At 54.4% G+C, this 27,350-nt stretch overlaps 9 protein-coding genes across 9 annotated transcripts; 1 reads left to right on the forward strand and 8 right to left on the reverse strand.

Moving 5' to 3' along the window:
- Positions 1–3,132: 3,132 nt before the first annotated feature.
- Positions 3,133–5,094, reverse strand: HRG_01140 (major facilitator superfamily domain-containing protein; the record flags this gene model as incomplete). Its single annotated transcript, XM_044859611.1, has 4 exons — positions 3,133–3,822; positions 3,880–4,276; positions 4,375–4,727; positions 4,813–5,094. 4 exons carry the CDS (start codon positions 5,092–5,094, stop codon positions 3,133–3,135), a joined length of 1,722 nt encoding a protein of 573 aa, XP_044726011.1.
- A 1,376-nt stretch (positions 5,095–6,470) lies between these two features.
- HRG_01141 (hydrophobic surface binding protein A domain-containing protein) lies at positions 6,471–7,001 on the reverse strand (the record flags this gene model as incomplete). Its single annotated transcript, XM_044859612.1, has 1 exon — positions 6,471–7,001. The coding sequence occupies one exon, from the start codon at positions 6,999–7,001 to the stop codon at positions 6,471–6,473; it is 531 nt and encodes a 176-aa protein (XP_044726012.1).
- A 2,164-nt stretch (positions 7,002–9,165) lies between these two features.
- Positions 9,166–10,799, reverse strand: HRG_01142 (major facilitator superfamily domain-containing protein; the record flags this gene model as incomplete). Its single annotated transcript, XM_044859613.1, has 3 exons — positions 9,166–10,060; positions 10,115–10,547; positions 10,616–10,799. The coding sequence occupies 3 exons, from the start codon at positions 10,797–10,799 to the stop codon at positions 9,166–9,168; spliced, it is 1,512 nt and encodes a 503-aa protein (XP_044726013.1).
- A 674-nt stretch (positions 10,800–11,473) lies between these two features.
- On the reverse strand, positions 11,474–12,538 carry HRG_01143 (2OG-Fe(II) oxygenase superfamily domain-containing protein; the record flags this gene model as incomplete). The annotated part of the gene is made up of 2 exons (XM_044859614.1): positions 11,474–12,301; positions 12,350–12,538. 2 exons carry the CDS (start codon positions 12,536–12,538, stop codon positions 11,474–11,476), a joined length of 1,017 nt encoding a protein of 338 aa, XP_044726014.1.
- Positions 12,539–15,241: 2,703 nt separating this feature from the next.
- HRG_01144 (putative gas1-like protein) lies at positions 15,242–16,574 on the forward strand (the record flags this gene model as incomplete). The annotated part of the gene is made up of 5 exons (XM_044859615.1): positions 15,242–15,359; positions 15,417–15,589; positions 15,638–15,709; positions 15,764–15,872; positions 15,928–16,574. 5 exons carry the CDS (start codon positions 15,242–15,244, stop codon positions 16,572–16,574), a joined length of 1,119 nt encoding a protein of 372 aa, XP_044726015.1.
- Positions 16,575–16,944: 370 nt separating this feature from the next.
- On the reverse strand, positions 16,945–17,484 carry HRG_01145 (permease for cytosine/purines, uracil, thiamine, allantoin; the record flags this gene model as incomplete). Its single annotated transcript, XM_044859616.1, has 3 exons — positions 16,945–17,180; positions 17,236–17,390; positions 17,450–17,484. The coding sequence occupies 3 exons, from the start codon at positions 17,482–17,484 to the stop codon at positions 16,945–16,947; spliced, it is 426 nt and encodes a 141-aa protein (XP_044726016.1).
- Positions 17,485–17,549: 65 nt separating this feature from the next.
- HRG_01146 (permease for cytosine/purines, uracil, thiamine, allantoin) lies at positions 17,550–19,162 on the reverse strand (the record flags this gene model as incomplete). Its single annotated transcript, XM_044859617.1, has 9 exons — positions 17,550–17,558; positions 17,603–17,695; positions 17,750–18,134; positions 18,206–18,389; positions 18,443–18,544; positions 18,603–18,720; positions 18,780–18,877; positions 18,939–19,042; positions 19,122–19,162. The coding sequence occupies 9 exons, from the start codon at positions 19,160–19,162 to the stop codon at positions 17,550–17,552; spliced, it is 1,134 nt and encodes a 377-aa protein (XP_044726017.1).
- A 1,880-nt stretch (positions 19,163–21,042) lies between these two features.
- HRG_01147 (major facilitator superfamily domain-containing protein) lies at positions 21,043–23,091 on the reverse strand (the record flags this gene model as incomplete). The annotated part of the gene is made up of 6 exons (XM_044859618.1): positions 21,043–21,413; positions 21,540–21,628; positions 21,698–22,180; positions 22,270–22,605; positions 22,724–22,824; positions 22,885–23,091. The coding sequence occupies 6 exons, from the start codon at positions 23,089–23,091 to the stop codon at positions 21,043–21,045; spliced, it is 1,587 nt and encodes a 528-aa protein (XP_044726018.1).
- A 2,043-nt stretch (positions 23,092–25,134) lies between these two features.
- HRG_01148 (conserved carboxylase domain-containing protein) lies at positions 25,135–27,202 on the reverse strand (the record flags this gene model as incomplete). Its single annotated transcript, XM_044859619.1, has 6 exons — positions 25,135–25,257; positions 25,326–25,477; positions 25,563–26,884; positions 26,942–26,995; positions 27,076–27,098; positions 27,164–27,202. The coding sequence occupies 6 exons, from the start codon at positions 27,200–27,202 to the stop codon at positions 25,135–25,137; spliced, it is 1,713 nt and encodes a 570-aa protein (XP_044726019.1).
- Between the last annotated feature and the right edge of the window lie 148 nt (positions 27,203–27,350).

Below are 27,350 nucleotides of genomic sequence, written 5' to 3' on the forward strand. Positions count from 1 at the left end.
GACTCCAGTCTTGTGAGGATAATAGCCAGCTTATCTCCAGAAGAGTGCGTCACCCCAAGAAAAAAATGACAGGTGGGAGTAAGAGACCGATAGGTAAAGAACGATTCAAGGATAAGCGTGGGACCCTCCTCAGAAGTCGATGTTAACGACAGGTTGGACAAGCGAGGCGGGTGCTCTATAAGCTGGAGATCATGGCGTCTCACTGTTGGACAACCAGCGCCTTTAAAGGCGGCTACCCAGAGGTTGGTTTCCACATGGCCATGAAGCAAGCCCCTGGCTGTGAAGCAGAATTGTCTGCTTGCAGTCCCTGCCGCCGCCACGAATTCGAATGCGAACGGCGGAGTGGGTTGGTGGAGAAGCCTCGCTGCATTGCTCCCGTCTTCAAGACGGGTATGACAGGGCAGGGATGCCGAGGCGATTCACAAAGGGTTACGATCGTTCGCCGTGTCGCAACATACATACAACAAGGGACGAATGTTTGTTCGCGAAGAGCTCGATGGCATTGGCAGAGGCTTGGTATGCGCATAAACTCTTAAAGATGCCATCCGTGAGCACCAGGCAGCATGAAAGCGGCAGCCGGCAGGGATTATTGTCAGTTGTGAATGTCTGAAGGGGGCGAGGAGGTTGACAAGGGCAGCTTTCGAAGCTCGGATAGGAGACCCTTGTTTGCGAAAGCCTATCTTCCGCGGCTCAGGAACGTAAAGACTCCTAGTTGCGTGCGGCGGTGGGCTTGGCGGAGCGTTTAGAGTTCAGGTTTTGCTGTACCTTTTTACACTGATCCATGTTCGGACCTGAGCCGTCCATGTTTGTAGGCTTTTCGATGCTTCATCTCCAGCACAACGGCGACGTACTCGACAGAATATTCAGGGCGTTTCACGGCCCTTGAGGGCTGGTCGCCATTCTCGCCTCTTGTTTAGTGGCTTTGATGAAAAGGGGGTTTTCCGTCCGGATTCTCGAGGGCGCTTGCTAGGATATCGTCAGATGTCAATGCCAAGGACGCGTGGGGCAACATTGGTTTTTACATACTTTACGTTCTTGGCGGATCAGATCGCTTCATTGTCGGGGCATCCCTGACGGATCCCGTAGCCGTGTTTGCTTGAGGCTGGGGTGATCAATGATATTTGTCAATTCGTAACGATTAAAGTTAATGGCTGGCGTGAACGTCTAGGGACTCCGTAAATGGAGAACAGAGTTTCTGTCCGCACTGCCACACGCAAACGTTTGCGATGTTCTCGAGTCCTATAACATTGCAATTTGACTGTATCAATATGAATAGCTGCAGCCCGCTTGGTATGACTTTCTCGCCATCCTGATGAACGTCGAGAGGCACGACGAGCAGCATCGCTCCGGGACCCGGACAAACGTGCATGTGTTGTTAAGCACACCTGGTACATACATTACAAATCACGGAGCAAGTGCCGTGGTCTTTTAAAGATGCAGAGAAAGCCTGTCAGTCTTGCACTACGTAGCATGCTTGCCGAATAGAAGCGTGGTGGATTTTACATTATCCAGCTCGCAGCCTGAAGTCTCAGCGTTACTGAGAGGCCGCTTGTGGGTCCCACCCATTCGCCCTGGTGGCTGGGCACACCTATATATTGCCACGTGCACAACTCAATTGAGGAATCAAGTCTGCCTTGAGGCAACTTGGAAACAGCGAGAGTCTGCATTCAGATCAGTATTGGTCGTGCGGAGTCATGCACATATGTCAAGACGGCGAGGCCTAAGCTGGGTGGTGGCTCTTGTCAACGATGATTCGAGATCAACCCGATTTCTGTTACGACCCTGGGACCCATTCGAGGCGGCGTGCCGACAACCTACCCCTTTGCAACCCCGTATAGACTCTTTATTGACTTCCAGCAAGGTCAATATTCGTAGAAAAGAGCCAGAGGGTCCCGGTACCGAGTGTCGGGCCCAGGAACAATGTTAAGCTATACATAGGTGCTCTTGGGCATAAGTCGCTCACCAATGGCATTGCGAGTACAATCTTGCATCGAGGCAAATTCTATACCCAATTTTTTCTTTCCAATCCATAAGGGTGGGAATATAAGATGGCTCGCTTCGGAAACTCTCGAACTTCAGCCTAGGTTAGGGATGAAGGAGCTTTTCTAGCAGTCGGTGACTCGATGCTATAGGACAATAGCCTTCCGGAGTGCATATGATGAGTATAACTCATCGGGCGGCAAAGTCAACTGCAAACGCAGTGCTAGCAATTGGCTAGTAAAAGAACAAACAACAGTAACTGTCAGGACAAGAAAGGGCCTATAATACGCGTTAGTAACACCTCTATCGGGGGTGCCCTCATTTTGCATGGTGTAGCGGTATTTTACCAGCTTGACGGTAACCGTGAACAAGGAGAGGCCGGGCATAGAACACTCGGGATGGTACGGATTTCATGCCGGTAGAGTCCTCCTTGGATTCAACCCCATTGATTGAACAGCATGAAGAATAAGATATTTGCGAGAGCCTGTTTGCTCACATGATCCGGCTCGGAAAAATAGTAGAGACCTATAGTGAACGGATCCGAGGGTAACTCGTACTATGCATGGTAGTACGCCGTTGGACAGTTTCCGTGCATCCTTGGCGAAGTCTACATGTAGCAAGTTATACTTCATTCATGTTCATCGGTAAAGCAAGTACGCATTCCTCAGCCAGCCTCGGGTGTGACAGCTAGATGAAACCCCGCCCGTTTCATGTTCAAAGTTTCTTTAGCGATAGTACGAGGCTTCTCTAAGCCCCTCTAGTTGGAGGATGATCTCTGCCAAGATTAGAAAGTAGTCTTCAAAAGATGATGAAATTATAAAACAATTGTTCAAATACATTGATTGCATTGCAAGATACTTAGTCAATTTGAAGCTTCTAGTAGTGGGCACGGTCTGTCGCTCCCTTCGCGGAGATACCTTTTGCTGCGGTAGATCGAAGAGTCGACCCTGAAGTCAAATTGATCGCATTGTTCGTTTAAAGTGTATGTTTTTTTCTGCATGCATATAGTCCATTCCGCTGAATAGATTCACCCGATTTACAGTTATACCTGCAACGTTTATCGTACGCGTGTCTCGGCGGGAAGCGTTTCACGTCAACAACACCGCTCGCAGACCTCTGATACACGTTAATGAACGCTAATTGAGTACCGACTTAAATCTGATTCTTTGTCTCGGCCATGCTCGGATTGTCCGCATCTTGGTAGGGGGCAGCATTCGAATCCACCTGTATCCTTCGCGTTCCCATTCCGGCCAGCCCAAAGACGCTGGCGGCAGCTAAAGCAGCAGCAACCACAAAAGTCCGAGTCACCGCCTTGTTGTACACGTATATTACGGTGTCGAGATCCGCCGGGGCCACAAGATCACGCACAGCCGTGGCGCCAGACCCCGTGATGAGCTTCGGATCGACGCCGGGAAGCAGCCTGCCGATTTCGGTCGCCAGAGTACGAGCGAAAACAGAGTTTGCGACACTGACGAAGACGGAGGGACCCAGGTTCCGGCAAAATAAGACGACGGCGACACCGATCGGGGCGTCTGCCTCTTCGAGAAAGCTTTGCACTGCTACGCACGGCTGCTCGGTTGAGGCCCCGATGCCGAGGCCGGCTATGACTTGGAAAGGGATCCATCTATTGGGACCTGATGAGGCTTGGAGGGTAGACATTAACCCGGACCCGACGGACACGAGGACAGTTCCCGCCAGCATGAACGGCTGGACGTAGCCCGACTTGGTGACGATCCAGCCGCTGCTGAAGATGGCGGCAATGAACGCAATGCAAAGGGGGAGATAGCGTACGCCCGACTGCTCGGCGGACACGCCCTGGACGGCCTGGAACCATAGCGGAATCTAGAGAAACGAGGCGGTCAGCTGGGCGATACGATGGCGCGGGACAAGGGCCTTTACGTAGTAAACCAGGATGAGAAAGGCACTCTCGAGACCAAAGGTGAAGATGGAGGCAAACAGGACAGCCCGCATCCTGATGATACGCGGTGGTACGAGAGCCTTCTCGCCCATCCACCATTGCTCGATTGCAAATAACACCAGAAGCACACCGGCGGCAGCAAAGCAGCCTATCGTGCGGTTGTCGCCCCATCCGTAGTGGGCGCCGCCAAACTCGAGAGCCAAGATCAACGACGTGATGCTCGGTACCAAGAGAACCATGCCGAGGTAGTCGATCCCGAGCAGCGCCTTTGTCCATGCAGGCTTGGTCTCGTGCTTTGTCGGCGGCGTCCTGACCCTGACGAAGAAGAGTGTGGCAATTGCAGGGGGCGCTGCGAGTGGGAGATTGATATAGAAACACCTGTAGAGTAGGTTGCTGGTCAGCTCCAGCTCTCGCACTGGCTTCAGGCCCCAAATGGTCGTCTTATCTGCCCCCATCTTATTCGACGGGTTCCTCACCATCTCCAGCTCAGGTAGCTGTTTGTGATCAAGCCTCCGACCACCGGGCCGAAGACGGCGGCAATGCCGTACACGATGCCCAGTGCGCCAATGTACATGGGCAAGCCCTTGGGCGGCAAAGCTCCCGCAAAGAGCGCAATCGTGCCGCTTGAAAGGCCCGAGCCACCGCAGCCTGCAATGGCCCGGCCCGCGATGAACATGGCAGAGGAACGGCTGAGAGCGCAGGTGAGAGATCCAATGTGGAAAGTCGCGAGCGAGACGAGATAGATGAAGTTGACGTTGAACTCGCTGTACAGTCGGCCGAAGACGAGCTGGAAAGCACAGAGGGTCAAGAGATAGGACGAGCCGTACCACTTGAAGGAACCGTCAGTAGGCGCATCGGGGACTTGGGAGCTGACAAGCTTCCCGTTGCAGCGGGCGATTGGAGAGGAGGCATACGCCAATGTCGCTCAAGGACTGAAACTCATCCGTGATGCGCGGTATTGCAGTGGAGATGATGCCCTCGTCGAGAAACGTGCACATGACACCGAAAATAATCGACAGCCAAATCGCAAATACTCTCTTCCTCGACATGTCGTCTGCGACCTCGACGGGCTGAGAGGTCGTCTCTTCTGACTCGCTTGACCGTTGGCGACTGGAGCTCCCGACTCGATCATCGTTGACTTCGATTGCGGCCGAGTCGAGCGGGCGAGTCGGCGGGGGCGCTGCAGATTGGCTCATGTTGTTGTAGGCTTGGTGGAATATATGCCCTCAACGCTCATTTTTTGGCCTTGTTCAACGAGAGTCAGGATGGCATCATGAGACGGGGGCCGGCAGGGGACTCGGATCGGTCGACCACGCTGCTGGATAGGTCAAGGATAAGGTCGATCTCTGCTACGTAGCAGATGTCTGATATATGTTGGCACCTGTTGCTCTTATACCTATTTCCTTATGCCCCGGCCAGGGTGCATGCAAGATACGAGCTACGCTCCGCTACCCTTTCCACGGTCATGCTATCCGTCCCGGCGTCGACGGGTAATCGGCTGGAGCCGGGGTCCTAAACGGGGTATTGCTCCGCCCTGCCCCGTGGAAGACCCTTCCCGTCGTCTGGGCGTGGATAAATTTTCAGGTTGCATTAGGCTTCGATGGAGACTAAATAAAGGGCCACGGCTACCTGTGCCGAGTGAACTCCCTACTACTCGCGTATAAACAGCCTCAAGTCACACTCTCATGTTAATGGCAATGGCGCCTGCAAACCTGACCATGTCAAAGCCCCCCGAAGCCAATTATTTGTTTGGGTGTTTCAATCCCTTCTTGCGCACCGGCAAACCCTCGTTTACTTGGACGGCGGCCAGCAAAGGGTCCACCCAGCTTTATTGGTCTCGAACCAAGAATACCCATCCGGACCACAGCTCGGAATAGGGATGGGACAAGGGCCCTTTTGCATGATGACCTGTCGTCGTTGCTCAATGGATCCCGTCGATACGAGCAAGTCGGTAATATTATAACCCGATTCGCACAGAGCACTGATTTTGCGCCGTGAAGTGTGGAATATTGTCTTGGCTGTCCTTTCCGAGCATAAACATGACCCGCACCCGATCTTCCCGAATGTGGGTCAACAACTGCAGGGCGAGGATGGCCAGGGACCGCAAGCAGGCTGTTTGGGCCTCGTCTTACAGTTTATTTATAGAACTCGGCCATGATCACAGCATAGTACACGCACACATATCAGCAGTTTTCGTCATTATCAAGACCGAACGCCCGTGCATATAGGGAAGGTTGGGAAAGGCTCGGTCACTTCTCCGCAAAAGCCCAGCGAACCAGGATCCAGGAAATGCAATGCAGATAGAAGCAGTTGTTTATTGAATGGACATACAGTAAAATATAATCATTCACGTTGATGCAACCTAGGACACGACTTCATTCCATAAGTCATGTTCATCATTCACGTCACCCAGTGAAGGGCTCGGCATGGTGGCAATTTGAGAATGAAGCCTTTGATGGAGCATTAGGAACATATATCCAGTCCAACATAAAGTTTTTGAGAAGCTCTCCGCCAGCGAAACCGGCAAACTGACCGAAAAGAGCCTCTCCCTTGCCTTGTCAGCCTTGGGCATTTAGCACTTGCCCGGCGTAAAGTCGTCCTGGGCCTGCTGCAAAACCTGGGTGATCTCTGATGCCTTGCGATGGGCGATATCCTGGGCCGCCTGCGGAATCTTGGATACGAAGGCGGCGACGAGCTGGCTGCTGGACGAAACGATATGGTCGATCTGAGTCCGCGTCCGGCCGCACTGCCCTGCGGCTTGGACCACCGAGCGTCTGGCCACGAGCTCCTTGGAGAGAATACCCCCGTGGTCCCGCAGGCTTTCAACGGCGGGCAACAACTGGAGGGCCTCGGCGAGCTCCAGGTTGGGAGAGCCTTGGACAAGTGTGGTGCCGGAGTTGATGGTGGCAACGAGCGACTCGGCCTTTGAAATTACGCCTCCCACGTCACCCTTGAAGGCCTTGACGGTGGTGACCAGAGCGTCAATGTCGGCCTGGACCTTGGTCAAAACTCCGGTGACGATCTTGATGTCGCGTTCGACGACAGGCCCGGCGAACGCGCCAGCAGCGAGGCATACGAGGGCGAGAGGGGCGGAGTACTTCATGATTGCTTGCGCGAACCGGTCGGAGACTCTTCTAAGCCTTTGCAGAAAGAAAGCGGTGGTGCTTGAAACAAGCGGATAGAAAGCTGGTTGCTGTCACTTGAAATGGACAAGGAATCTACCGAAAGCAGTGAGGAGAGTAGAATTCGGAGAGTCCACGGCCTACAAAGACTCCTTATATAGTTGCTGGACTGTTTAAAAAGCTGTGTTTGCGCCTGGCGTGAGGCACGAGCCGCCGAGGCTGCAAAATGACATGACTTCGAGCCCGACCAGCTCCAATTTCCAAGTACGGAAGGTGTTGCAGCGTGAAGTCGATAAATCGGTGGGGCGCGGCGGCCGAGTCTTGACCGTGCCCCAGAATCACGGCAACCCGTGTCAAGGTTGCGGGGAAACACAACTGACAACAACCTGATAAGTGCATGTCAGGTCAAACAGAGCATTGGCATTGGACGGCCAAGTCATTTATCACACGATGGAAGCTCCGGAGAGGCGGAAATAATAGCAGAGACATGTGATGCCGAGCCACCAGCGTGTTCGCAGGCACTCCGTGTAAATCCTACATTGTAGTCTTTGTACTTGGCAGAGAGCGTGTTCGGTATTCGATGCTCCGACGCCGGATCTGCCTCCAGGCCTTTACAGTCCGCACATGCTTGCTGCTCGGGTTAAGATTCCCCTTCCCTCTGCATATGTTCCTCGTGGTCCTGAGGTAAAGATCCGATTGGGCAAGGAGTTGTAGAGGTCGGCAGGGCGGCATTGCTTCAGACACGGGACAGTTGCGCAGCGTCATGCAAGCGCCATGCGGATGGAATATATAATCCGCATGCCCGCTTTCTCCAAAACGGGCGCGGATCGCGAGCTTGACTGCCGACTCCAACACTCGGTGTATGTCATGGTGACACACTAAGATGCAGAGGTCAAGAGCAAGCCAAGATGCTTGTGGCGCCTTACTCAGTTTGCCGAGAGCAAGAGGAAAGCAAAATTGAGATGAGACAAGAAATTGCCTGTGATCCAGTGGGTGATGTCCACGGAATCGATGTGCATGCTGCATTGATCTAGCCTGTTGGAATAGCTCCCCTGGCCACGAGGAAGTATCAACTCCGAGAGGCCTCAAGAAGGCCCGAGTTCAAAATAACTTCCTCAACATTGTGAGACAGCGTCAAGCCCGCCAAGAGACTATCCGGGGGGTTGCAGGGACTTTCCCGACCTTTATGTCCTATTTCAGCTGCAGGAAGAGATGGTTCAAACGCGTCTTGTCCTTGAGAGCAGACTGGTAGCCGGAGTGACTTCTTCCTTCACCTCCCAATAGTACTCGCCGGATGGAGTTGGCAGATTATTGACCAAGTTCAGCCTCTTCAGCAGCAGCTATAGCAACTTGATGGACGAGTCCACCGAAACATACATGTAGTGACTCGGTCAAGTTGTACGCATCCGCTACATGCCTCGAGTCGATTGAACCGCGGATTAAAGTGGTGGGGTTGGTTGCAGGCCACGGCAGAAATGCAAGCTGGGTTGATGAACACCAGAAGAGGCTCCTTATGTGGCCTAGAGTATACTCCTAAACCACTTAGCATGAATCTTTTTTGCCATATACCCAGGACCAAGACTTGGTATAAGCCGTCTACGTTGAGCCAAATTATTGGATGCGGCTATTTGTCTCGGACAATATGCATCCTTCTTTAGGTTATCGTGTTTCAGCTGACGGTTTAATTATATAGGAACCCGGAGTTTCTCCTTGTTCTCTTAGCCTCGAATCATATTCATAAATGACTCTAACTTACCAGGCGGCAGTTGTTCGGCAAATACGGAGCTCCACAGCTGGCGGATCAAGCAGCAAGGCCTCTCACCGTGTTAGCTGTCGTCATCCGGTAACTGATTGCACAAACAGCATGCGAATCGCTCATATTCCCGATGACCAAGGGGCGCTCCAACTCCCTTGAAGGTAAGTGCTGGTTGAGATATTCACCTAGGCAAGTGAAGACGAGCTTTCTCATCTATGCTCAAGTTTCCGGCTCAAACCGTTTAATGTCAACCAGTATAAAGATCCCCACGCCCATCTTTCTTGATGCAAACTTTTTGCCCAAACAGGTTGCCCAACCCTCGCTACTCCCCCAGTCATGATCATGATCCAGCTCTAGACATGCATCGCTGTAAGCAAATAAAAGCAGCATTAGGCACCATCATGTCCTCTCCTCGATATCAAGGTCTCTCTGCAGAGAAAGACGAGGGACACGACGAGACCCAAGCCGGCAAGCCCAACGCCCGTGTAAAGCGCCCCCTGAAATCCCACAAGCCTGTCTGCGCTGGTGAGTCCGCCGCGGTGAACATGCGACTCGACGGTGCCGGCAAATCCGACGCCAAGAGCGATGCCATAATTGACGACGGTGTTGACCAAGCTTGCTCCGATGCCTTGGTGCTCCTTTGGCACGGCGTTTGAGACGATGAGGGTGGCGGCAGGGAAACTCATGTCCATGCCCCAAGGAGTAACGCAAATGGACACAAATATCTGCCCCCAGTACGTCTGGTCAGCCGGAGCGAAAGCAGTCAGAATGGCACCGACGGTAAAAGCGAGAAGCGCAAGCGTCATGACTGCTGCGGGCTTGACCTGCAGAGGGCCGAGGAGCTTGCCGGTCACGACGGCAGCCACGGCGCCCGAGACGGTGACGGGACTAAACCAAGCTGTCGTCAGCAGGGGTGAGAGGTGTCGAATGTCCTGCATGATCTGGACCAGATAGAGGGTCCAGATGCCAAAGGTGGCCCACCCGCAGACGACGGCGGCCAAAACGAAGGCGACCTCGGCGTTGACGGCATCAAACGGCAGCAGGGGCATCGGGCTGAGTCTGGCTTCGATGAAGATGAAGGCGGCGAAGAGAAGCATGCCGAGGATCAGGGGAACGAGGACCGTCGCAGTGGCCCAGCCGTCGATGGGAGCTTGGGTCCAGGCAAAGTTGAAGAGAATGAGGGCGACAACGCCGACGAAAGCACCGGGCAGGTCCAGGACTCGCACCCAAGCCTTGCACCCCTGAGTCGGGACCGTCTTTCGTGGCAACTGCGGGATGGCAATGCTTGCGGCGACAGCGAGAATGGCAAGCCAAATGGCCATTGCCCAGAGCGCCCACGGCCACCACGCCAGCGTGAGCAGCGAAGCAAACAGACCGCCACAGACGCCGCCGATGGGGGCGACTGCGCCAAAAAAGGCAAACACCATGGCCTTGCGGTGGCCCGGGGGGTAGGCAGTGCCGAGGATGGCGAGGGCATTCGGGAGGCAGATGGCGGGCCCAATACCCTGGATGACGCGAGCGAAGACGGCGAGCTTGAAGCTGGAAAAGACACTCAGGCCGGCGACGAGAGACCACAGAGAAAACCAGCAGAAGCCGACAATCAGCATGCGCTTGTACCCAAAGACATCGCCGAGCCGGCCCGAGAACATGATGAAGGTGCCGACAGTCAAAGAATAGCCGGCGACGAGCCATGCGAGATGCGGCGGGCTGGTGACGTTGAAGGTTTGCCCGATTATGCGCAAGAGGACCAGCGTGCCCATGAATGCAGCTTCTGTTGCATCGCATGTCAGGGTACTCATCGAATGTCAGTGGGGGGGAGACGTGGTGAATTGGACTCACGAGTACAAAACTGCGCCATGCAAATCACAAAGACGAAGAAGGCCTCCCGGGGCATGGAGAGCGACTCCGAGGCCCAGATGGTCCGAGCACCGGTCGATTGGCGCCGGAGGTCATGGCCGTCGTCGTGGGCCGGGCCGTTTTGGGTCGATGGTTTTTGCACGATTTTCTCTCGGTCATCGGCCATCATGAGGCGGACACATGTGGCAGCGGGAGACAGAAGGGGGGGGGGGGGGGGGTGGTCAAAGGCCCGAGGAGCTCACAGTCGAGCTTCGATGGCGAGGGTTTGTCAAGGAGACATTGGCGCGGACTAGAAGCGACAGAAGCGACAGAAGAGGACGACACGGGCGACGACACGGGCGACGGCACGGGCGATGAAACGAGCGAGACACGGCAAAGCCAGCTGAGAAGGCCTGCCTGGTTGGGCGAAAAGATTTGCTGGCTGCTGCGGTGACGGGTGGGAGGGCCGAGATGACGAATGGCCAATTACTAAGCATCAGGCTGCTGCTTGCAATCATGTTGACGAGAAGGCGCAGCGACCGACGGTTTCCGTCGACGAACGGCGGTTGGCGAGGGCGGTTGGCAAGGTTCTCGATGAAGAAGAGGAGGCGTTTGAAGCTTGGCCGTCACGTGGCCGCCGGGCGTGTTATTCCGACCGCCGGATATAGGATATAAAAAGGAGGAGTGAAAAAAGAAAGGTACAGTACTTGGTAGGCAGGCAGGTAATTACTTAGGTAGGTAGGTAGGTGGATACCTAGCCGGGACAATGGTCGCAAATGCCCTTCCCACTGCGCTCGCCACCACCTACCTTTCTCCTCGGTCCCAGCCGTCGCCGCCGCCGCCGCCGCCGCCGCCGCCCTCTCAGTACAAGGCGTTCATGCGCATGTCCACATACTCGTCGCAGTTGATGGGCGCGTACTTCTTGGGCCGACCCGGTCCGAAACACCCCGGCACGCAGTCGATGGTCCGGTCGCCGTCGGCGCAGACAAAGTACGGGATCGAGTATCTCGCCCGCGTCATCCGCTGCCCGAGGGCTCTGCCTTGGTCCGCCGGCGTGCGCACGCGGTGCAGCGTCGACTTGAGCTCGTCGTTGCTCCATCGCATCAGCAGGTCGCCAATGTTGACGACGACGGTCCCGTCCATGTACGGCGCCGGGTTGAACCTGCCCTTGTCCGAAATGTCCTCGACCTCGAGCCCGCCCACCTCGTCCTGGAAGAGCAGCGTCATGGTCCCAAAGTCGGTGTGCGCCCCGATGCACTCGACCTTGCCCTCGCCGAGCAGAGACGCGTCCACCGGCGGGTAGTGCAGGAGCCGGATCTGGTTGTTCGTCTTGGAGTGGTAGTCCAAAAAGTAGCCCTCGTCCAGGCCCATGCCCACGGCAATGGCCTTCAACAGCTTCACCTCGACGCCGTAGCAAGCGTCGTAGAAGCGCCCGAAGAACTCCCTGAATCCCGGTACCTCGTGCTCGGGCGGCCAGATGTTGGGCATCCGCGCGTTCTCGTCACTGCCAATCTCAAACGACTCTTTGCAGTCGGGCACCTTGCGTGACTCGGAGATGTCCTCGTCGTCAAACATCATTTGCGTCGTCTTCTCCACACCGACGCCCGAGTAGCCTCGATGGTGCCACCCGTATGGCGGATGGGGGGCCTTGTCCTTGACGCTCTGCGGCAGGGCAAAGAACTTGCGGCTCTGCTGACATTAGAGGCTGCTGTCGAGTGGGCATCGGGAACGCCATACCCATGCAAATGCTTCGTCGACGACGTCCTGCGGCACGCCGTGATTCTTGACGTAGGCAAACCCAACGTTCTTGAAGGCGTCGTAGAGCCTTGCCGCCGTCTCCTCTAGCTCCCGAGGACTATCGGATTCGAGGGGCGCCAAGTCGACAATGGGAATGCCCGAGCACCGGGCCGTTGTCGATGCGGCCATGACCAAGGGCGCAATGATGTGTCGAGTACGTTGGAATATCAGGCGAACCGAGCTTGACATCCGAGCCGCGGTGAGGGTTCACGAGCCCAGTGCAAGATAAGACTCCGAGTCCAAGGCTCAGATGGCAGCTCCGGTCCGTCACGGCGTTGAGTTTCCCCTAGCCTGCGGGAAGATTGAGTCTTTTCCGCCGTTTATCAACACGTAACCTATGTTATGATATGTTATGAGATGATCTGCCCTTGGGCCGGCCCTCTCGGTTCCCGCCGCGCGAGGTGAAATTGGTTAGTTGGCAACCCGAGGCGTGGGAGTGGAGCAAGCCACTGCTGGCCTCAAAGTGTTGAGACGGAAGTCAAGGATTGATTGTCCCAGAACCCAAGGGCCGGGCCTATGTAAAACTGAACCGCATTGGACATGACGCCACCAATCATCTCTTGGACTGCTCGCCAAGTTTCAGCATACAGGTACTTACTATGCATTTTTTTTCCGCCTCGAGATGCAGACGGTGCTGCAGTGCAGAACATACAGTACGGACGTAAGGGAGCGGCACACGAAGTTTGCCGACGTACATGACGTACATTGGTTCATGGTAGGTGGCAGAATTCCGATGCCTTCACCCTTGATCGCTGTACCAGATTGATATTACCGGCATGTATCCGTACTGTGTAGGTAGTACTTGGTGTGTACCTCTACTGATCCATACCGTACCCAAGGTACCTTACCTACAGTGTGTTCACTCGTTTATGTACTCGGGATGAAATACGAATACGCGTACCGGAAACTGCATAGATCAGCCGCCAGTCTCCCATGGTGGGAAGACGTCCTTTAATTATCCACGAGGCAAGATTCCTCTTCCCGGCCTTGCCCGTCACCGATCGACTGCTACCTAGGTATCCGTACTGTACCTGGTCTATGTATTCGTACTCGCGGGACCGAGGCGGGCGCCCGGCAACGTCCCGTGCCTATACTATCTATCCGTACTCTGTACAGTAAATGCTCCTTACCCCTATAGCACCAATGCCCTGGCACTTGCCTGATCTGTTCAAGGGCGTCGTCATGATCGGCGAACTTGGACCCAAGCCTCGGGCACAGTGCGACTGCTGGAGGCGGGGCCCTCGTCTTCAGCCGTCTCGCCCCTCGGGCGCTTTTGCCGAGAATTGGGCTAGAGGGGGCCGAGTGAACTGAATCAATGACTCGGACCAGGCACAAGAAAAACTCGGCTGCAGAGGAGTCGAGAGGAGTCGAGAGGAGTCGAGAGGAGTCGAGAGGAGTCCAGAGGAGGAGGGGGTGGTCTCTCAGCGTAAATCAAGCTGCCAAGAAACATGTCGGTGCCGGCATTCTCCTGTCGTCACCAAGTTGCTCACCCGGGCCCGGCCTCACGTCTGGCAAGATGCAGATGGCGCTCAACCTCCGTGTTTGGCACATCCCGGTGTGCCGTCTGAAGATCCAACCAAGGGGATCGGCGCCCTCTAGAGCAACGAACTGTCTGGCTGTAAAGGGCGCAAGCTACGGATGTGCAGCAGACGTGCGCACACAAAACACTTGCTCAACCTCAATCTCGGGTGGGATTTGCCCAGCGGTGGGACTGAACCCGCTCGGTCTTCGAATGGATCCAGACTTGACGTCTTCGCTCCTCCCCGTCCTTTGAATCACCGCCATGCAACGCATCAATCATCACTCCACGGCAATAGACGATAGCGCGATTCATTCCCGGGTCTCGGTCGCAATGACCGAACCATCCATCTACGTTTCCCCCATGGTCCAGCTCCTCGCAGTCGAATGACTTGCTTGGCCTTGGGTGGTGATGAAACACGGGAGCCTGCAACAACAGGCGATCTTTGCGGCCGGCCGTGGACAGGTCGATCCCAGCCGTTTGGGAAAGGAGCACACCGCGGGTGTTCCTTGCGATCGTCTGCTAGTCATGTCCGTGCTCCGCCTGTGCTTGCGGAACAGAAGGGTAGCTTCCAGAACCCACCCTGGCCATGCGGACCGGCAGTCCCGAGGTTGACCACGACGACCGGCATGTTCGACTCTGTGGTCAGCTCCGCCGTCTTCATACTTGCCGCCTGCAAGTCCGTGACGTTTTGCAATTTGTGGAATCCCCCGGCGGAGCCAGGTTCCATCTCGGGACCTGGCTGTCATTGAAGCACTCACGAGCTTGCCGTTGCCCATCTCCCACTCCGCGTTAAGCTGTCAAGGCCCTTCACCTTCGTCATCAAGATTCAAAAGACCAGTCTCCGAGCTTTGGACTTTGCATGCTGGTCCCCATGCATGCCATGGGAGCTTACCACCGTGGGTTATAAAACCTGGTCGTCTTCGACAGAGCTGTCCCAGGATTCCCCGAACCCCGACGCTGGCATCGTCATGAAGCAAAACACCAACCCCTTAACACAACGTCCCGCATGTCGGCCAACACGATGTAACGAACCGTGTAGCATCCGATCCTCGCTGACGTTTAGCCATCAGACGAAACCCCTAGGCTTGCACACAGGCAATCATCTGTGCGGGCAAACTTCCATGTGTGTATATATATGTGTGCGCGTATGCTCACGCCGTGCCTAGATCTCTTCTTGGCAGTGTTCCCTTAATCATCTCACCATTCTTTCTCTTTCTCGAGGTCCCAGTGACCCGAGCCCGTGTTCTTTTTTCTTTCTTCGCAAATCTTTCACTCATCTGTGCGGGCACATTTCTTAAATCTTCTTCATCATGGCCTTCTCTTCAGTTATTGTCGTTGCTCCCTTGATGTTCACCCTGGCTAGATGCCATGGGGTCATCGTCAATGCTCAAGGAGAAAAGGGATCTCCTCCCAGTGTTGGATTTCAAGGTTGTTAATAATGACTCGTCTGTGTATTGAACCATGGCTGACCTCAACGCTCCCCAGTCGACCCTTCCATTGCCCGCAACTGCATCACCATCAGCCCTTGCCAGCAAGACACTACCATTATCCGTGATCAGGAAATCAAGACCAATGTCGTCAATCAGTGCGGTCGCACGCAGCTGACAGGAAACATTGACGTTGGAGAGAACACGGAGAATGCCCTGGCAGCTGGACAGGTCACCCAAGTGCAGTCAGGTAGCAGCCTCCAGGTGACAATTCACCAGGTCAACGCCGATGGTGCTGGCCCCTACACTTGCGATATGGACCAGTCCGGCAACACCGGCATCGAGTTCACGGTGAGAGCCGGACATGGAATTTCAAACGCGGAACTAGGCTGACGTTGTACAAAGAATCTCACAGTCTCAAACAACGTGCCCGGAACCAACGGTTTCTCGCAAGCCAAGGCCGAGGCATTCGATATCAATGTTCAAATGCCCGACAATTTCAAGTGCGAGGGCGGTGAGTCTCGGCCATCATATCCAAAGACATGCCCCTCGACGCTGAACTTCGCCAGGATCCACCGGCAACATATGCACCATCCGCTGTCGCAATAACGCTTTGGCTGGACCATTCGGAGGTTGTTTCGCAGTGCAGCAGACCGATACCAAAGGGGGAAACAACTCGCCCGCACAAATCAGCACAGCAAATAAACTGGAAGACGTACTTGATCAAGTGCAGCAGGACCAAGCTGATTTCGGCACGGCCGTCAAGGCAAACGAGGTTGCTGGATCCGACGAGGCTGAGCAGAACCGTGCTGCCGTGGAATCCATCCTTGCGAATAAGGTTGTGACCAAAGAGTTTCCTCAGGAGACACCAGACGTGAGCAACAACAACAACAATGACAACAACGACAACAGTAACAACAACAACAACAACAACAACAACAACAATAAAAACAACAATAACAACAACATCAACAAGGGCCAGGGAGGAGGTGGTGGCGGAGGTGGTGGTGGAAGCCCCGGGCAAGGAGGAGTTCGCGGAGGAGGTGGGGGAAGGGACCAAGGAGGAAATGGAGGAGGGCAGGCCAACGCACAGAAGAATCAACAGAAAAACCAGGGGAAAAATCAGAAGAAGAACCAGAAGAAGAGCCAGAAGAAAAACCAGAAGAAGAACCAGAAGAATCAGCAGAGGAGGCAGAGGGAACGGCGGGAGTGGTAATCCAAAAACGGCAATACCGGATATACACGGGGCTTCATGAGCAAGCCTACGCCATCTGTTTAGATACACATTTCTCGTACATGTAGATTCCAAAGTCGGCAAAAGCTGCATATATTACGTACCAGTTATATATATGGACTGCTCTAGTTCAACCCCTTATCCAGCGGGTCCAATTCCTTTCCCCTCGATAAAGAGCGTAGTAAAATATTGCCAGTCATCGTTGTCGTCGTCGGATCGTTCCCCAACGAAACGACGTTAGCTACCAGCTCCACAGCCGCCACTGATTTGGCAGTCAAGTCTCAACCAGGCTATAGGAGTCTCTTTCGCTCTGCGTGGGTCTTCTGTCTTGCATTCCCCGCCACTATCTCTCCTACAAATGCTTATTCTCTACCTCAACTGGAGACTCGGGGTCCGCGACCTCATATCTGGACCCGTTTGCTTGAAAAGGCCCTTCTTCGCCAAGCCCTGGAACGGGGAACACGAGATTAAGCAACCAGAAGACAGCAAAACTGATAAAGAGGCCGACGAGAAAGGTTAAGTTATAAAGACGAATCCACCCGGCGAAAGATGCGGATGCGTCTGCGTTGACGGTTCCGACTAGGCCCGCTAGATGCTTCTGTTAGCCTACTTGTTGTCCGCAGCACGCTGAGGGGCAACTTACGCAGGAGCGGCCACACGCCGGCGACAAATGCTGCAAAGGCTCGCCAGTTGCAGCCATGATTGAACCAGTAGATGGAAGATGCGTCGCCCACGTATAGGTCTTTGAGCTTGAGCTTGTATTTTCGAACGGCGTGATAGTCTGCCAACAAAATTCCGCTAAACTTTGGTTACTACGCTGCCCGCGGGTGTTTTGTTTATGGGAGACGACGACTTACGTTGCAGGCGCTATGAAGACACCGAATCCGCTCATGACCGCCAAGAATTGGGTCGCGGATGTCAACAATTGCCACGGCCCGCATTCCATTAGTTCGTTGTCTAGATGAGCTTTGGGGGGAAGACACTCACTGTGTTGCTATTCCTATAATCGCCATGATGTATGCACCTCGTCTGATATTGATATACTTGGGCCATAGGCCAGCCATATCCATGCCACAGCTCATGGCATTCAGTACCAGCGAGATCTGAATCACAGTCAGCGAATGCCATGACTCTTGCGAAAGACAGAGTGTTAGTACCGAGAGTTGTGAGCATACCAGCCCGGTGCTGGCAAAGAAGACTCCTGCGCGGGCTCCGGATGATGACTCGTAGTGGTCCTGGATCTTGGCCAGGAGGTGGATGGGGTTCCACTGAAGCGCTCCTCCCAGTAGATCATGCGAAGCGCTGGTGACGACGATGCCAATGATTGCGGTCACGGAGATGGTTATGGGGCTTGCGAAAAGCTGAGACGCGGTCGGCGCGTATCTGCGACTGGCATACCTCGTCCAATCTGACTGACCAAGGGTACCGCCACCCCAGGCGCCCAAGATGGATGTGATTCCGTACATGAATGCCCATCCGATGTTTGGCGCAGTGCCATCTTCTTGGAACATTGTACCGGGACCGCGAACCTGAGATACAGCCCTTCAAGTTCGAGGAACTGATGAGCATTGTTCAGGGCGCCTCGTGAGTCACATGGGACCGAGTCGACTTACCAGATAAGAAGCCCAAAGCAGGAGCAGCAGAAAAGGACGAAACAAATCACAAAGCCAGTCTGCAGCTTCTCTGGCCGAATAAGAACGCCAGGCACAAACAAGCACATCCAAACGATCAGCCCAATAAAGTCGTTCGTTTGTAGGTGAGAGTTTGGGTCAAAGGAGTTGGGAAGATGCGCAAAGCCTGCCATTGTTTAGTCCATGAACAGAGGTGGGAATCTGGGATGAGCCTCTTACCCGGGATCAAGGCCCCAATTGCGACCCTCGTGGCCTGACCGCCCCAGAACGCCTGCAGGCCGAACCAGATGCTACCGACAAACACGCGGATGATGACCGGAACTAGAAGCTTGACATTTAGGAAGGATGGCTGGGGCCCGGGTCAAAAGAGCAGACTGACAGTAAGAGCCACGCATTCCCCAAGAGAACCGGCTGCAGACTGTGAATCCTATGTGATGGAGTTCGCCCATCCAGCCACAGGCCACGGCAAGCAATCCCGTCATGAAGCCGCCGACAATCTTTGATGAAACTTGGTGAGTGCGTCATGAGTGTCGGATGTCAGAATACGCAGACATACCACGGTACCAATGGCTTGCTGAGGGCTGAGCCCAAACGCCAGGAGAGTGCTCCCCGTTGACCATGCTGAGATGTTGGATCCGGACACGGTCCAGTAACCTGACATTGTAGATGAGCTATGGGGACTGAGCCGCGCAATGATGCGCAAGCTGCCTCTTACCGAGATATGACAAGACTCCGAACGTTCGCCTCGCCGGTGGAATCGGGATCAGGTCTCGATTACACCAGGTGGTGTTCTCATAATGAGCATCATTGTCGCGAGGACTTTAATTGCGTTGCGTTGCGTTGCGCATCGCTCAATTAGCTGGGCACAAGCACATCAAGCATGAGAGTGAGAAGCTACCATTCAAGCTTCTGCTTGGCTGCAGTCCAGTCTACGCCCATCGCTCAGACATGCGGTGCGACAACTTCAATGTTCAATGAGGGTAAGCGCACCGTTGAGGGCCTTGCAAAACCGGCGCCGTAGGGCTTTATTATTGCATTGGCGGTCCACTCCTCCGCGCGCCGCAGGGCTGCTCCGTAGTGAGCTTACTTCTCACCGTTACACTGCATCATGCGCGTCTAATTATACGGCCGACTGAGCTGGCCCTTCGAGCGACCAATAGACACAGGGCCAGGCAGAGAGGTTGGATATGTACATACGGGTACGAAATATTAGCCGTGGCTGCCGGGAGAACAATCGTCGTGAGCCCGGAAGGGCCCGGAGATAAAGAGCATCAAGTTGTTGAGCATGTATAAACTGTTATGCTTCCTTCCCATCGCTTTGTCTCACATGAAACTGCAAATCAAGCACACTTTACGGCCCAGGCCAACAACGGCTCAAGTTTCGAAGGCGACCGGGCATTCTGGTCTGAGAGGTGCGATAACTGCAGTCATCATCCTTATTTGTGATCAACTGAATGGTTCTGCCCGATATACCAAACATCCCTTGAAAGATGGGCAAGCGCATAATTACATGGTTCCGTGAGATGGGTATCGGAGGTATGAAATCCGCTTCGTATGTACAATCTGCCACGCATGCTTGCACGCAAGGCCACATGGAGTATACTGGTAGCACATATATGTACTAATACGCCGGAAGAAATTTTCTCAAAACGCTAATCAGTTGTGAATCCACTGAGAAGCGGATCTTGTCATGCTATGATCCGTTTCTCGCCCACACCCATACAGGAAGTAGAGTATTGTACAGTAGATATGTTGATAAATTCATATGTATGCACCGGTATTCATACATGTACTCCATACTTGATACATGGTACTCCGTATCCGCAGTTTGTGCCGCTGACTGCACAATGTACATACCGGTAGTCTGACAGGGAGCGCCCATCCATAACTGCGGAGGAACAGGGATTTTGACGAATTAGATGGCTACGTGCTAAGCAGTATTAATCACTGAACTGCCATCGTAATTGAAGTAGGGGTGGCGCCTTATAGTACCGCTGCTACAAGGCCCTAATCCTAGCTCCTAGAGGCCTTCGTGTTGACACGATACGAAGAAAGTACTCCGTAGGCGTGGGATGGTTTGCTCTATCTACTGTGGAGGCCGTGACCTGGGGGCTGTTCCTCCGCAGTTAAAGGGAGCATGATACTTACACATAGCTTATGAGCACTGCACTGATCCTCGCTAGATTTCGGTACGCATACCTAGGTAGACCGCATGAGTAAGAAGGGAGAGTCAGTCCTCTGGGCAAAGGAGCAGAGCATGCAGGGGGAGCTGTCACGATTAGCCGGACGGGGCGCACAAAGGTCTGGTGCTCACGTCTGTCCTTAAGGAGTTGTGTTTACACATTGGTATACGTACTCCGTAGAATGCATGCAGGTGCTAAGACAGCACCCAAACGGCAAAAGCTTATTATAACCGGGGAAGCAGGCGCGCGAAGCCTATTGCTTAATACCCGTTATTAGCCAGGCCCTCAGCGGGTAGCCTTATTAGGGGGGGCTAACTTGCTGCTCACTCTATTGTTAAGTCGAAAAGGCGTAGGCAGCGCCCAGCCAACGGGTAAATGGAGGTGTCCAAGTTTCCACAAAATACGTCCAGAAGTTTAAGCTCTCCTACTTCTACTCTGGTAGGCTGAAAGCTTGTATCACGAAGTCGACAGATTGACTATTCCGCTGCCTACAATAAGCTTTCTCTTTTTAGCCGGTGGTTATGTTTAAATCATTAGGTAGCAATCTTGTCACGAGAGTTCCCTTTGCGATTGTCACAATTACTATTAATCCCCCCTTATCACCCCTGTAATTAGCTACCAAGTTTTCTCGTATTGCTACCTTTTGAGGACCTTTTCCTTCACCCAAAACGTTACTATGAAGCTGACTGTAACAAAGAACAGAGTTGGCATCAAAGCGCCGAGTGTGGCTACCTGGTAACTGGCCCTCACCTGCTCGGCCACTTGGCCAGGAAGCTCCTTGATGCAGTCGAGGCTCTGACGAACCCTCTCCTCGATCTCACGCGCCTCCGTCCCGCTATCCAAGCGCGCAAACAGCTGTAGTCTAAGGGTCTGCTGAAGCACAGCAGAGTTGACACTGATGCCAATGCTGGACCCAAGAGATCGGAAGAGGTACGAGCAGGCAACGACCATGGCGCTGTCTTTGGGGCGTGCGTGGGCGAGGAGGCCAACTAGCGTGGTCGTCATACCTGAGTGTTTGATGGTCAGTGAGCGCGCAAGTTTCAAGCGGAAGCCAATCGCTGGTCCAGGTCAATGGGGAAGCGTCGTGAAGTAATATCTGGTCCCAAGAATGGCTGCAGAAGAAGGACCCTTACCGGAACCTCCACCAATGGCTGTCATTATGAGCCCAATCGTCTCGCCCGGGGTAAACCTATGCCAGACCGATAGAATAATGGGGAACACGCTGACGAAAAGCACGCCATAAGATCCAACTGTGACCCAGTAAAATCTCCCGGTTTTCTTCACAATCCACCCGCCCCCAAGTGAGGCGACGACGCTGAAAATCATGGCGGGCACAAGCAGGACGCCGCTCATGGTCGCGCTGAAGCCCTCCACAGCCTGGAAATAGAGTGGCAGGAAGAATAAGATGCCGAAGTAGCCGGCCGACCCGAAAAAGTTGGCGAGGTAGCATGCCAGTATGTTGGGGTCGAAGATGATGCGACCCGGGGCGAAAGGATTAGTAGCGACTCTGGTTTCAACAAAGATGAAGAGGGCGGACAGAGGCAAGGTCAGGCACAGAGACACGATGGTGAAGAGGTGAGACCAGCCGAAATTAGAGCCGAAATCTAGCCCGGCGAGAAGGGCGACGACGGCCAGGACGAGGGTGAAAGCCCCCAGGAAATCGATTCGTCGCAGCTTGGCGAGCCAATGGTCGTGCGACGTAGGCGGGATGTCGAGAACGAAGTAGACGGCAAGCCATGCAACCACGCAAAGCGGCGTTTGCAAGATAAAGGACCTTGTATGAGTCTGATGATTAGCCTCTCGCGCCCCAATGCCAGGCTGCTTCCCCCGAGCGGTTCTCGTCGGGATCACGGGCCACCATACCAGCGCCAACCGAGATAGTCGGCTGCAATTCCGCCGAGTGGAGCTCCAGTCGAGGTGCCGGCGGCAAAGATGATGTTGATGTAGCCTTGCCAGATGCCACGATCTCTCAGGGGCACAATGTCAGAGAGGAGGATAGCCACGACGGAGTTCATGCCACCGCCGCCGATCCCAGCGAGCGCGCGGAAGGCACACAGCTGGAGCATGTTTTGCGCGAGGCCGCAGCCCAAGCAGCCGACGCCAAAGACGGCATAGGCAAAGAGCAGGCACTCTTTCCGGCCGAAGATGTCACTGAGCTTGCCGTACAAGGGCTGACAGCTTGTGAGGGTGAGAAAGTAGCTACACCACACAGTCAAGAAGGTGTTGTTTTAGCCTGTGAAGCTTTCCCAAGACGACAGGAGGAAGGACGGAGAAGGATGTATGCACTAAAGAAGAGTGAGAAACCAAAACTGCTTACGAGGTGGCGATCCAGCTTATGTTGTTGAGCGAGTTGAGCTCATTGCCAATCTTCGTGCCCGTCGCAACGGCTAGGAGCTGATCAATTGCGACCAGATAGATCTTGACTCCTCGGTCAGCATCAGGTGAATAATCGGGTGTACAGGGACACCATAAGCTTACCCCGACACCCACAGCGGGAAGTATTAGGTGCATCTTCTTGGCCATGACCGGGTCGCCATCTTTGGGCTCATCGGTCCCTTTGAGCGCGTTGTTGCGACCGTCTTCGACATCGGCTGGAGAGCGAGAGGATGCTTGATACGAGCCATTGCTTGCATTTCCCAGGAGGGGCGACTCCTCGGTCGCGAGAGCCAGCTTGCTCGCCCGCATTGTAAGGTCGTCCGGGTCAGGCTCAAGGGGAACTCGGATGGGCGTATCTTGGGCATACGCCGATGGATGAATGATGCAGCAATGGGAGGTAGTCCAAGGTGGACGCTACAGGCGCCGACAAGACATGCTCGGCCCTCGGACTGGAGGCCTAGGCTGAGGAAAAATCCTCGCGATCGTCAATCCCTCCCTCACTTTAAGTAGGAAGCGACTACGGATACATTAGTGGCGCTTTCCCATCCGCGATGTACGCTAACTCCCGGGTCGGGACGGGAAGGAAAAGAAGGAATATGTGGGAGTTGGTGATGTCGGTGACTGGACGGAAGATGCCATCGGGGAAGTCCAAGGCAGGTGTCGACAGAGATATATATCTACTTCGTAATGCACCTCGTAACCAACATTGCACACAAGGATAAGTAATGTATTCCAAACTGTTGATGTGTACTCGGGAGCCAACATTGATCAGGCAAGGAGCGGCAAAAAGTGTCAGCTGAAAGGCCTGGCTCTTTGGACCACGAAAAGGAACATTCAAACTGTCTAGACCGCGTGGCTGACTGCCGACCCGGACGGGGCACTCAGGAGGCCGTATTACACTTCATTGACCCATCCGTTGGCCAATCAGCTCGTCAATTGTCGCCATCCGGGTGCACAGCGCTGCTGTTGGTCTTACATCGGCTTAGGGCCTTTCGCGCCATATTAGGTGATGATCCTCGAATCACGCTCCTGCACAGAGTCCCATGTGTTGCAAGGAGATGTATCCTGGGCAGTGGGTTGAGCGAGACATTTAGTAAAACCCACTCGGGGGTTCTTCATGGCCAAACATGAAGCTTATGCTACAAGTCGATCCCGCCCTTCTGACGTCTCCATGCGGCGGCTTTCTGTTCCAGACACGGCTGCAGACTGCTACATCGGCCAGAGTGCAATGGAACCACACGGCACTGCTTCGTCAACCATTTGATCTGCGACGAATCGATTCACGCCGGAACAGCGGGCTACATGCACGGAGTAACTTATGAGTGCCTACTCTTGAGCCGGGCTTATAGTACGTAGAAGAAGCCCGGCTGGAGAAGTGCCTCCCTCCCCTGCCACCTGACAAGGTCCAAGTGACAGGTTGTGCTCCCTAATTTCGCCATCGTTCTGCGGGCTGGCACCATGTATCATCCGTACATGGCTCTGATGTCAAGTTGACGCGGCGCAGTGTTGTGTCTCGGTATCGCGACAACCGGCAAAAGATCGACCTTGCCGCCTTCTCGGTGCAGTGCCTTTCGAGGTCCGCTAACGAGCCGTAAGGCGTATCGATGCGCTGCCTTACTTCTTAGTGATACTGCCTACGAAAATGACTCTGGCCAGGTGTCTCGACAGGTAACACTGAAGTGGGAAAACTGGGGGACTTCAAGGTCTCACAGCATTAGAGTAGCCATGGTTCGTTGGTTCCCTTGTCTGGATTCGTGCATACTAGCCGCGGCGGCACAGCTGTCCAAATGGCCGCCATGTCTCACTCATCGTTTTCCAGCTTCGGAGTGTTTGACCTTGGTACTTCTTGATGCGGCTGTTCTTTACGCCATTTGCATCCCTGCTTTGTACTTCGTACGCAAGAAGTAGTTGGCCTGTATCCGTACATTACACACGTACGGCCAGAGAAGTCCACGGGAGGACACAGGTGAAAAGCAAGACGATATGCTCATCCCTCTAAAGCCGCCGGGAATGGAAGGGATGCCATGTTGGTCATCTGGAAAAAACGAATGTCCAACGTAGCCAGTCTCCAACGTCGTCGGTCAGGAAAAAGACCCAACGGCCACAGCACAGGTACACTTAAATATGCCGATGGCGTGCTGGACACCTAGGACAGCTCATAAGATAATAGCCAGCTTTCCAAGGACCTCGAGGTATCGAGTGATGTCACAGGCGGCACAGAGGGACGCGTACAGTAGTATTCCTTACCGCAGCCCAGGATCAATGTCTCAGCCACGTACGGATTGAGGCGTTCTGTTGAATCGGTGCAACCCCTTGAACCCGCAGCAAAAGTCCCATGGCATTGGGCCCTCTCTACCGTCCGTTGACCGCGTATGGTGCAATCCGGACCAGCAAGTCGCCCTTGTCCACCGCGTCCCCGGCGACCGCGGCAATTGTGTCGATCCGTCCGCTGACTGGTGAACTAACATTGACCTCCTGTATCCGACTCGTTGAGTAACGTCCGAGAAGGCAGTGGAGGACCTGCGGCAGCTGGCTTTACATACCATCTTCATGGCGCCCACAGTCAATAGTGTCTGCCCGACCTTGACGGTTTGTCCGTCTTGGGCAATCACTCGAACAACGGCCCCTGCCATGGGGGCCGCCACCTCACCCTCAGCATGCACGTCGGCCTTTGGCAGCTTTCGTCTTGGCGTGGCTGACCCGTTGCGTCAGCTCACAGTGAGCAGCGCAGTGGACGGGAGATCATGCAGTCAAGGACAGGAAAGCCGGGGAGAACCCACCCTTGACGTCTCGAACAGCTACTGAGCAGAACTCTCCGTTCAGCCGGAAGAGCACATCACGCATCCCTGTTGCGCTTTCCAGGGGCCGGATCGCCACCATCTCCGCAATGACGTCCCGGTCACCACCCTTCGGCAGTCGTACTTCTTGGCCTATCTCCGGAGGTGACAGAAAGTCGGGCGTGCGGAGCGCGGTGAGGTCACCGAAATTCCGCCGCGCCTGTCGAAATTCCATATAGACCTGCGGAAACATCACGTAGCTGGCCACATCGTACTCGGTTACAGGAGATCCGGGGAACATGGCAGCAATGTGCCGGCGGACGCGGTCGAAGTCGACCGAGTCCATTGTCAATCCGGGCCTCTTCTTGACCACGTCCCTCTGGCCGCGAAGCACATGGGTGCGAAGAGGCTCCGGGAATCCATCAAAAGGACGACCCATCAGGCCCTCAAAGTACTCAACAACAGACTTGGGGAAGTCTAGCGTCGACGCCCGTTGCTGTATGTCCACTGCAGACAGCTTGCGGTCGACCATGAACTGGGCCAGGTCTCCAACGGCTTTCGACGTCGGGGTGGCTTTGATGATGTCACCGAGGAGGTGATTCGCATCTTCGTACGCCTTGAGCGTCTCGGCCCACTGGTTCCCAAGCCCGTTCTGGCGAGCCTGGAAGATGAGGTTCGAGTATTGGCCTCCTGGAATCTCGTGCCTATAGACCGTTGGGTCGGGAGATCGCAAGTCGGCGTCGAATCCCGCGTACATCAGTCGAAGCTGTGCCCAATAGGCATCAATTACTTGGAGCTGATGGAGTGATAATCTCGAGTCAAAGCCCGAGTTCTCCAGCGCCACGACCATGGCACTGGCTGCGGGCTGGGACGTGGCCCCCGAGAGACTGTCTACCGCTGTGTCGACGATATCCGCACCTTCCTCAACACAGGCGAGCATCGTGGCCACTCCGGCACCATTGGTGTCGTGCGTGTGCATGTGGATGGGCATCTCGGGGTACTTGGTTCGAATGGCCCGGACCAACGCTCGGCCTGCTGCCGGCTTCATAACACCGGACATGGACTTGACGGCGATGACGTGAGACCCATATTCGACCAGGCAATCGACAACTCCCATGTAGTACTTGAGATCGTATTTGCTTCTCGGGTTCAGCATATCACCAGTGTACATAACGGCTCCTTCGACGAGTCCGCCGGCCGCATGAACAGCATCGATGCCGATTTTCAAATTCTCCAAGTCGTTTAGGCTATCAAATACCCGGAAGATGTCGACTCCTGTGTCTTTTGCGAGCTTGACAAAGTGAAAGAGAGCATTATCGGGGAGACTAGACACGTCTTTGTCAGTCTCCGAACTCTGTGGAACCGGGAATCAGCAGCTTTACGAAGAATAAGCGACCCCGTTCGTACTCCGGAGGAGCATCTGGAATGGGATGTTTCTAATGTTTGTATGAGCGATTAGCAAATGTTGCCGGCCAAGGGTGAATTGATTGACGGAAACTGAGAGATGAGCACGTACGGCACAAGTTTCCGGAGCTTTCGCTAAAGCGGCCCGTCAGTTTTATCATGACCATGGCAATAGATAAAAGGAACTGGACACAACGAACCAGACGCTCCCATGGATCCTCGTACAGGAAGCGCAACATCACGTCAAACGTTGCCCCTCCCCAGCTTTCTAGACTATAGGCTTCCCGGTAAGCATGGCTAGTATATTTAGCAATCGCCTCTAAGTCGTTGCTCCGCACCCGAGTCGCTAGGAGAGATTGCTGCCCATCGCGCCATGTTGTATCGGAG

The sequence above is a fragment of the Hirsutella rhossiliensis genome, assembly GCF_020360975.1.
Source record: "Hirsutella rhossiliensis strain HR02 chromosome Unknown scaffold00001, whole genome shotgun sequence".
Taxonomy (NCBI): Eukaryota; Fungi; Ascomycota; class Sordariomycetes; order Hypocreales; family Ophiocordycipitaceae; genus Hirsutella; species Hirsutella rhossiliensis.